General features: G+C 38.2%; 1 protein-coding gene across 2 annotated transcripts; it reads left to right on the plus strand.

Annotated features, from left to right (window-relative positions):
• Positions 1-765: 765 nt before the first annotated feature.
• On the plus strand, positions 766-8,609 carry plagx (pleiomorphic adenoma gene X). Of its 2 annotated transcripts, none has more exons than XM_046870179.1 (3): positions 766-1,219; positions 4,262-4,328; positions 4,420-8,609. In XM_046870179.1, the coding sequence occupies exon 3, from the start codon at positions 4,466-4,468 to the stop codon at positions 5,624-5,626; it is 1,161 nt and encodes a 386-aa protein (XP_046726135.1). In that variant the 5' UTR covers positions 766-1,219; positions 4,262-4,328; positions 4,420-4,465; the 3' UTR covers positions 5,627-8,609. The 2 variants fall into 2 exon arrangements, with proteins under 2 accessions (XP_046726135.1, XP_046726133.1); XM_046870177.1 differs by having other exon boundaries at positions 766-1,156.
• Positions 8,610-10,531: the final 1,922 nt, after the last annotated feature.

A 10,531-nucleotide genomic window follows, 5' to 3' on the forward strand; every position in this document is an offset into this window, starting at 1 on the left:
CATGTATAAAAAAGGAAATGTTTATACACAATAAAAAAAAAAGATTTAAAAAGGCAGATCTTTCCATCTTTTGTTTTTCTCTCACGATTTTCCGGTCCTGGCTGAGGTTATCGTTGACCGTTTTCCTGTTCTGATTGGTCAAAAGGTCTTGATTTTCATTCGCTGGAAAATACAAATGTCCAAAACCCATTAAAGAAAAGGCTTATTTCAGAACAATAAAATAAAAAAAAATATCTCAATCACTGCTAGGTTTTGTCCGGCAAGTTATTTTGAGGATTATTAACTTCCAAGGAGAAAAAAAAAGGAAATGTAAATCCTCGTTTAATACGTTTTACTACAACTAGCGTGTATTGCTGAGCAGATAAAAAGAAATTTATAAATAAAAACATTCAAAAACATTAGGATTTGTGTTTTCGGTGGTTGAAATGGTGACATGTTGAACTAAAAAAGGTCTGAGGGATACAAAGGACCAAACAAATTGTTTTTCAAAAGCAACAAACTTTGTGTTTTTATTACTTTTTTTTTTTTTTTTTTACCACGGCATTAACATTTACAGCTAATCGATCGACGAAAAAAAATTAAGCTTAATTGTTTAAATCTATGTCTAATATGAGTAGAGCGTATTGCTGAGCAGAGGACGTGGACAAAACCTTTAGTAAATCAAATTTTTTTGTAAGAAAAGTTTTATTATTAAAAAAAAAATAAATAAAAAAATTTATTTTGAGATTTTTTTTTATTTTATTTTATTATTATTATTTTTTTTTTTGTACTGGGTGAAATGAACTAAAAGAGGCCTGAGCGATGGAAATGACTATACACGTATAAAGCAGAAACTTTAGGGGAGGAGAAGAAGAAAAGAAAAAAGGAAAAGAAAGATGGCGTGACGTCACGCTCCCACAATGCACGCGCTCTCGGGCTTCGGCAGCTCGAGCGCCGCTGTGTTTAGAGGGAAAACAGCGCACAGGCCTGGAGCGGGTCCAGAAATTACAGAGAAAACGGAGAGAAGCGGGGAGAAAAGAAAAAGAAAAAAAGAACGACGTTGGTATTGCGGGTGTGGAGGAAAGCAGGGATGGCAGTCAGAGTGTGGTTTTGGTGCCTGGTTATGGATCTGATCCGGTGCACAAAGTGGACTTGTTCGGGGCTTTAAAGTTTGGTGGTAAGAGCTGCTGCTCTGCTGAATATAATGCACTTATTTCCCTCTAAATCAACCCAATCCGAGGTTTGTCCAAATCTAGATCAAATATCTGACGTGCACAAAAAATTGTGCATTATTTCTTTAAATGCATGAGGATTTATTTCAGTTTAAAAGTGAGCAAAAAAGTTGGCCGGTGTAAAAAAGGGGTCTAAATACTGCTTGAACAAACGTTTACTTTAGACATAAAAGTTACATAAATATTAATTATCTATTACATTTTTTCATTTTCTGTCACTTTCCGATGGAGAAAAATGTTTCTCGAAAATATGCATGTGTAATCTTGTTGTTTTGTGTCGCAATTGTGTTTGTGTGTGTGTGTGTGTGTGTGTGTGTTAGCAGTAGCATGGTGGTGGGATGATGATGGGGGTCTAATGCATGAAGCTTTACACGCTTCTGCTGACTAAGAGTAAACTCGTTCAACTAAATGTAAAAGTGCATGAGGAACATTTTTAAAAAGTAAAAATTTTTTTTTTTTTAGCATTAAACTTATACTGTTTTTTTTTAATGCTTAATTTTTTGATAATTTTTTTTATTATTCGACACCAGGTTTTATAGGCGTATGAGATCAACTTATTTTTTTATTAGGTAGAGAAATATTTAGCAGGTTGTAAATCGTAAATATTTTAATTTAATTAGGAAAAACTCTAAAATCTTTGACAGATCATGGATGAATAATGTTTTGGGGGATTAATGTTATTTATTTATTTTTGATCGCAAAATGTAATATTGCATTTTTAGTCTATTTTTCATTACAGACTTTTTATTTTTCCAGTACAAAACTTTTTTATTTAAATTAAATTTAAGATTATCGAGATCCATTTAGTAGGATATTAAACCATCACAAAATAATTGTAATAATTACATAATAATTACTGATGAACTAAATTGTACTTAAATGGCGAATAAAAAAAATATTTCTAGGATCTTCTACAGTTGAGCCCCTCTTTTTTCAAAAACATAAAAATAGTCTATAGTTTTATATAAATTTTATATAAATTTCCTTCTGAAATTTCTTTGGATATTTTGCTTGATTTCTTCGGTATGTTCTATTTATAATACAGTAATAATAAAACACTTTTTTTTAAATAGATGAAATCCTTCCTAACTTATAGACCAGAAACATACGGTTTTAAAGTGTACACAATAGTTTAATATCTTATCAAATATAAAACTAGCACAAAATAATGTATTATTACTGCTGAAATAATCACATTTTACTTTCAGTTTTACCACAGAATAAAAAAAAAAAGGATTTCTAAGACATTTTTTATTTGTTTATGAATTTTTTTTCCTCAGGATTATTCTATTTATAATAAAGTAATAATCATAGTTATACTCGATCGCTACTGTGTACGATTAGATAACAGCATTCGACCTTTTTCAATAGTTGAAATTTTTCTAACCTCAAAACTGTGTATAAGTGTAGGTATTTCAGCTTAATGTTTAAAAGTACCTGCACACAGGATTAAATGAGTAGAAAGAAACAAGTATATAGTTCACACACACACACACACACACACACACACACACACACACTCATACACTCATACACTCATACAAAGAGAAAACCCCAAGCAGTAAAAGTACAAACAGAAAGCAAAGAATTTTAAAGACAGCCTGCTTTAAGTGTATGACTTTGTACCTAAGCGTCTGTTTCCATTTCCTGGCCTTTGATTCATTTCCATATCTTGTCTACAAAGACCTATAATGAAGCGGATGAGGTGCATCTCGAGCGGTTTTGCAGGGAATACTGTAGCGTTACTTACAGACTGTATAACACTGTAGCAGCTATTTGTTAGAGAAAATTATTTAATGGCAGAATAGTTGAATGTAGTACAGGGATTATTACACTGTTACACTACAATACAGTATAATGTACCTGTACACCTGTTCGATTCTGGATAAAAACGCTAAACGCTAAATGTTCAGATCAAAAATCATAATGAAGGACGAGTGTCATTTCTGTGACTTTCAATTGTGCTGTGGTTGTTGGAACCAGCTTTTTTTTTAAGTATTTCAGAAACAGCAGAAGTTCTGGATTGTTCACACACAAAAGTCTTAACACTGAGCGGAGGGACTGCAGGCTGAAGCACCTCGTTGATGTGAGAAAGCGATAGGAGAACGATCAAACTGGTCTGAGCTAACTGGAGGTCTATAGTCACTTAAATAAGCACTCTTTAAATCCGTGATGAGCAGAAAAGCATCTTAGAACACACCTTACAAATCTGCTACAACATCAGAAGATCACATTCGGTTCCTCTCTGTTATCCAGGAATAAGAATTTGAGGCCATCATGAGCACATGCTGAGCAAAACTGGGTAGAGGAAGACTGGGAAATGATTAGTTTCAACTTCACTGATTAATTATGGTGAATTGGGGAGGCTCCACCCACAGAACTGTCACTCGAATGTTTTTTGTTTTTCGCACCATTCTGTGTAAAACTCAAAAGAGTAAAATCCTCAGGGGATTTAATCAAATACTCACCACTTCACCTGATTTTTAGATAGCTACATGAATTTTAGGCGGTAAAAAGTAAAATTCGTTGTTCTGGGTCTTAAATAATTTTACAACAGGTCAAATTTTCTAAAGTCCATTTACTGCTCATTGAAACTTTAGAATGTGGTTAGTTTTATTTTTTTCTTCTTCTTCCAGTGATGAAGTTCTTACTCTCGACCAGTCCAAAAATAATTCGCTGTATTACGACTAGAAATGAGACCAACAGCCAATCAGATTTCTGTTATTGGTGCAAATTTCTCTTGGATTGTACCACAGACATGAAACGGATTAAATTTTTCAGCTATGGAGAAGTGGATGTGATATTTGGCTTGGGAAAAAAAAAATTAGGGCTCGGTTAAGGCCAGTTGCTAAACAACGGATTTGTAAGAAAAAAAAACGTATTTGTGTGTTTTTTAAGTCACGATATAGGTCTTAAAGAGGTCTTAAAATGTTTTAGATTTGATGAAACCTGCAGAAACCCTGGTTCCTAATCAAATGTCATAAACAGCAACATGGACTGTAATTAAAGCGAAACTATCTCACTCATTACACCTGTGTGTTTTTGTGCAGGATGTTGAATATGCAAACGGACTACCAACCAGCTCAAGAGAAGTTATATGACGAAGTTGGTTTTCTGGTATTGACCGTCTTTTCTGTATATATTTTTGCTTAATCATGAAAAAAAAAACTCCTCATAACCATGTTGTGTAAAAATTGACTTTTCCTAGATGTCCAAGCACAAACATAGTAAAACCTGCTCGTACGTATGAAACGATGTTCCATGGAAAAGAGCAGCTGAACAGCCACCTGCAGACCCATGATTCCAACAAGCCAGAACTGCAGTGCGAAGAGTGTGGCAAACACTACAACACCCGGCTGGGTCTGAGACGCCACGTGGCCACTCATGCCACCTCGGTGACCGGAGATCTTACCTGCAAGGTGTGCCGTCAAGTTTTTGAAAGCATGCCGACTCTTCTCGAGCATCTGAGCACCCATACCGGACGTCCTCCACCAGGCGGAGCCGTGCGGGAGCGCAAGCACCAGTGTGAGCGCTGTGGCCGGCGTTTTTTCACTCGGAAGGACGTGAGGCGTCACGCCGTGGTGCACACGGGCAGAAGGGACTTCCTGTGCCCTCGCTGTGCTCAGCGCTTCGGCCGACGTGACCACCTAACTCGCCACCTTAAGAAGAGTCATGCCCAGGAGCTGGATGTCCTCACGTCTGCACCCCCGAGTGTAATGAGAGAAGAACCAAGTCCAACCACGTGTACCTCGGGATCCCCAAAAGATGCCTCGAAAGCCTTTTCAATGGGTGTCTTCAATCCTCAGGGTCTGCAGAGTGCATCTACCTCTGGGTTCAGTCACCATCATGCTGTGATGCCTGGGGCTTTATCTAGCCCCATGGGTGTGGGCTGCTATTTTGAGCCAAGCAAGCACCATCCTCAACAGTACCACGAGGCTCAGAGATACCAACCAGCATCTGCTACCTCATATCTGAAAGCTGAGATGGAGAACTTCCTGAATGAGCTCCAGTGTGGCCCGATGCCACCTCAGGCTACAGTCGCAACCGCCGCGTCCAGACCGAGTGACCTTTTGCCTGATAGCCTGGGAGGTCAGAGCGCCCACTTCACCCTCAGGAACTCCTTTGCCACCGCCGAGGCTTCGCCCACCGCTGCTAACGTGGACCTCTCGCCACTGCTGGGTTTCCTGCCGTTTGGCCTGCCAGCGTACAGTGCCCCATTGAGTTCAGGGGGCCTCGTGATGGGATACTCTACCACTACCACAGATTGCTCGCCGACTCCTACCTCTCAGCTCTCTGGGCCTCTCGCCTCGTTTCAGCCACAGCCGCTGCACGAGCCTCAGGCCTTGGGGCATTTAAATCAGCCTCCTGGTTTCTCTCCTACTCTACCTCGATTTCATCAAGCCTTCCAGCAGTGATGTTCCTTTGTAAACTGAGTGATGCGTATTCATCGCCACAAAGCGATGCACTCAGCGGACTTCGACAGAAGGCTCTTACTTTACGGATCCCGCTTGATAAATTCTGTAGAATAAGTTGATTTGTGAGAATTTTGGATTGAATAGATTGTTTTTAGAATATTTTTTTTTCGACTTAGGATATATATTGTTTTGCTTAGTAGTTCTTCCCTTTATTTGATTGTAGTGATTTATGGTGTTCTTTAGATTAATATTAGTATTGAGAAGTCCGCATTGAACTAAACTGAGGAAAATAAGACGCTGTGAAAAAGTCAGAGACCACCATTTGTTCCACTTCCGGCCAAGATTCCAAGAAACATGCAGGAAATGTGTATTTAAACGGAAATTAAACGAAAGCTGTAAAACTATGTCTATGGGCGTATTCCCGCTTTAACGGCCAGGGTTCCAGGGATCGGCTCCAACGCAATCCACATCAGCGTAATGCAGTTTCCAGAAATGGCTAAAACAGAAGCCAACGCAACTACGTTCCTTTAAATGTTCAATCTAGAATTCATATTCCTACATTAGATCGCCCTCTGATTTCAACCACTTGTGTTCGGAAATCAAAAAAGGTTTCAATTGAAATTATGAATTGTAAAGATGACAATTTGCACGAACTCTTTCCTTTGCCAAGTATTTCATATTTCCAACAAGATTCTAAGGGGGTTATATCAGAAAAAAGAGGCAAATTACAGATGAAAGTAGAAAGTCGAAGGAAATTCTGTGGTGAAATTCTGGAATCTCCAAAACTGAATGTGTAAATGAAATGAAACAGAACCTTAACAATGAAAAATAACCCTGATTCAGGATAAGTGCAGATATTACACCGATTTAGTACAGTAAAGAAAAACCGAAAAGCTGTGCGTGCGTATATATATATATATATATATATATATATATATATATATATATATATATATTTATATTTATATATGTATATACAAAAAATATAGGTAGATGGAGATGCGTTCCAATGACCCCATTGCGGCCCGGGTTCGATCCCCGGTCAGGGAACCAACCCCAGCCACTCTTAGTGTCGGTCCCAAGCCCGGGAAAAATGGGGAGGGTTGCGTTAGGAAGGGCATCCAGCGTAAAAACATGTGCCAAATCAAACATCCGGATGATCCGCTGTGGCGACCCCTAATGGGAGAAGCAACTTTACGAGACTATTTGTTAATAATGTAACTACAATTACGATACATACTTTAGCAAATCAGAGCAATTTTCAGTATATATGGATGTGTGTGATGACGTGCGAGCGGTTTTGGACAGGCTCTGTTTCAGTGACGCTGTTAAAAAGGAGAGAGACAAGAAGAAAAAAACGCGTTCTAACGTATTGTACAAAAATGTCAACATTTTTTTTTTTTACAATTTTGTCGTACCGCCATCGTAACACCCTGAAAATTGTAATCATCGTAACTCGAAAAATCGTGCACTTTGAACTGTTTTCTGGCAATGAATTAATTCTACAGTAAGATTACGAGGTCGAAAGCTAGGAAGATTGAGATCAGACGTGGAAACTGTAAAGAAACTAACCGCCGGTTTTTTTCGTACAGTAGACAAAGTCGCTAAGCTGAAATCCAGATCCCCACAAAAATCTTTGGAATCATTGTTGGACATGTTTTTCAGTAATGAGTAAATGCTGTAATAAAGGTAAGTGTGGACGTGTTGAATACGGAAATGTCTAAACGTTAGCTTAAATGCGTATCATTCTGACACTGAAAAAGGATGCACTTGAGATCGATTTTTGGCCGGAAGTGAAATCGTTAAAAAAAACGATCTCTGAGTTTTTCACAGTCCGGAATCTTGTAATATTTTCGGGGGGGATAAAAGAGACTGGATTATCGCTGTGTTCTCTATTGTACAAGCACTTTTCTCAGTCAGAAGCACTTCCATGACTTACGAGTCAGTTCGAACTGTGGTTAACTCACACCCCAACTCGCAGCTTTCACTCAGTACATCTACCTCTTTTAGCGGACGGGAGAGTTGTCTCCCAGGCATGATATCGAGTAGAGAAGCAAAAGTGAATCCTTGTATGAAATGATGTAGTGGATGTAGAGAACATTAAAAGAAAAAGAAAAAAAAAACTAGCTATAATTTGCGTTTCGGTAGTAATGAAACTAAAACGATTATAGAGTCAGGTTTTATGGAGGAAAATAAAATAGCTTTTATTATTTTAATTTTTTTTTTAGCATTTGAGGCGAGATTTTAAAAGAGTGCCGTTGCGTTCCTCAGGTTGATGACCTATGGAACGACAGTAAAGAGTGAAGACAATTTAGTTGGTCTCGTTTTTTTTCTGTAACTCTTGATTTCTCTCTGTTCATTCCATAATTGTAAAAGCAAACGGTTAGATGATGATGATGATGATCAATATGATTTTCATTTTTTAAGCTCATCTGGTGTTTTTTGTTTGTTTTTTGTTTGTTTTTTGTTTTTTTAAGGCCCCAACAGAGAAAAAAAAAAAACACTGTTTTTGGTCCTTTTGTTCAATTTCAAACAAAGTATTTTGTCTTATGTGATTTCTGTTGCTGTTTGCTCTTACAGATGTTACATATGTTAATGACAGTCCCATTTTCTGCAAATGGTGTGACACGGGTGCGATTCACGAGATGAATCCGGTTTCTGCAACAGAAGGAAAAAAAGTAAAAAAAAAAAAAAAAAAGAAAAGAAAAGACCCGAGTTGAAATGGACTGGAAATCAATGTTACTGTGATGTGTTCGGACTCAAACGTAACTACCTCAGACGTATCCTCAACTGTGTTTATGTGGGTATCTCACTGGAGTAAGATGGTTTAAATCTTTGTCTCTCAGTTGGCCTTTTGCTCTTTTTCACATTTCAGATCTTTTTTCACATTTTCGGCGAGAGAGAAAAAAAAAAGGCTGAATTCGTTTAATGTACGTGGAAACAAATTCATGGATGACAGAGAAAATAAAGTATCTTCAATACATCCGAGTCTTCATTCTTTTAACCAACTTTATATGTGATTTTGAATAGAAAATGTACAATTTTAGTCTTAAAGGAGAAAATCTGTGGCAAAACTATTTAACAAAGTTATTTAAGAACCGTCGATTCGGTGGGAACAAATTTTTTACATTTATAGCATTTGCCTAAAAGTTGAGTTATATCAACTTTACATCTAGTGTCCTATCTGGAAATTGACATGACTCAACCTCCAGGTAACCGCACCTCGATGCTCTTATCCTGAGTAACTTATTATCTTATTATCTAATTTATACAATTGAGGATTAAGGGCCTTGCACAAGGGCCCCAATTATTGCAGCTTAGTTTTGGGATTTGAACTCACGATATTGAAATCAGAGGTCCAACATCTTAACCACTTTGCTACCACCTCCCCTATAGAAGAAGAATAGAATAGCCTTTATTTGTCACATATACATTACAGCACAGTGAAATTTGTTCTTTGCATATCCCAGTTTTGCTTGGAAACGGGGGTCAGAGCGCAGGGTCGGCCATGATACGGCGCCCCTGGAGCACAGAGGGTTAAGGGCCTTGCTCAAGGGCAAAAGAGTGGCAGCTTGGCGATACCGGGGCTTGAACCCCCGACCTTCCGATCAGTAATCCAACGCCTTAACCACTGGAGCTACCACTCCCCACACCCCTAAACAAATAGTCCACGGGTAGGGAATGCGTCAGATATTAATCTGATAAGAATAGATATTTAATGAAATTATTTAAGTGAACAGTTAAGTGGGGTGAAACCAATTTTTTCTAACAATTCACATTTTTTGTAACGAATCACAAAACTTTGATCCTTTTATATTTAAATTGGGTATCAGACATTATATGATAATAAACAATTATGACATAATATATAACATTATGACCATCTGCCTAATATTGTGTTGGTCCCACTTTTACTGCCAAAACAGTCCTGAATTGTTGAGCATAACAGCAATAACAGCTTCATCAGCGGTTTGAGCTACAGGAGCTCATCTGTTGGATCGGACCACAAGGACCAGCATTCGCTCCACACGTGCATCAATGAGCCTCGGCCACCCACGACCTTGTCACCTGGTCGGACCATTGCAGACCAGGAACATCCCACAAGAGCTGCAGTTTTGGAGATGCTCTGACCCAGACGTCTAGACGTCACAACTTGTCAAACTCGCTCAAATCCTTACGCCCATTTTTCCTGCTTCTAACATCACCTTTGAGGACAAAATGTTCACTTGCTGCCTAATAAATAAATCCACACACTAACAGGTGCCATGATGAAGAGATCATGAGTTTACAAAATAACCACGACAAATCTCTGTTCTTATAAAGAAACTCCAAGAGCTACCTTTGACTGCCATATTCATCTATATCAGTATCTCAAAAGTTCTTCAGTTGTCCAATTGGAACAAAATACGAGATTTTGTTCATTACCCTAGAGTTCCTTATAAGAAAGAACCCTTATTCATCCAATTAAATCTTAAAGAACTCTTAAAAAAGTACCGACAGTTCGAAATTGCTGAGGCATTTTAGGAAAAATAAACTATTTTACCAATAATTTGGCATTTGAACAGGAACGCATTGGGAAGCAGGCAGCTGGGGTCAGCTGTCTCTAACCACTCTCATCCTGGACTCCGACTTTTTGAGTTAGTCCCCACTGGCAGGAGACTGCGATTCATCAGGTCCAAAACCTCATGGCACAAAAACCCAGCTTCTTTCCATCCGCAAATGACCTCATCAATAATACTCGGGACCTACCATCATCTCTGAGAAGCCTCAAAAAACACTGACATTACAGTGATGTAATCCCAACACTGTTCATTTAATATGGTTTACATTAACGCAATCAACAAGCAGTGGTGTACATTTTTTGACGCAACATTGACTCTCTACTCAACCACATTTATTTAATTG

Source organism: Silurus meridionalis, chromosome 16 (genome assembly GCF_014805685.1).
Source record: "Silurus meridionalis isolate SWU-2019-XX chromosome 16, ASM1480568v1, whole genome shotgun sequence".
NCBI lineage: Eukaryota > Metazoa > Chordata > Actinopteri > Siluriformes > Siluridae > Silurus > Silurus meridionalis.

What these genes read in the sequence shown, in the direction of transcription:
- plagx (XM_046870179.1), top strand. Translation starts at nt 4,466, where the DNA reads ATGTTCCATGGAAAAGAGCAGCTGAACAGCCACCTGCAGACCCATGAT.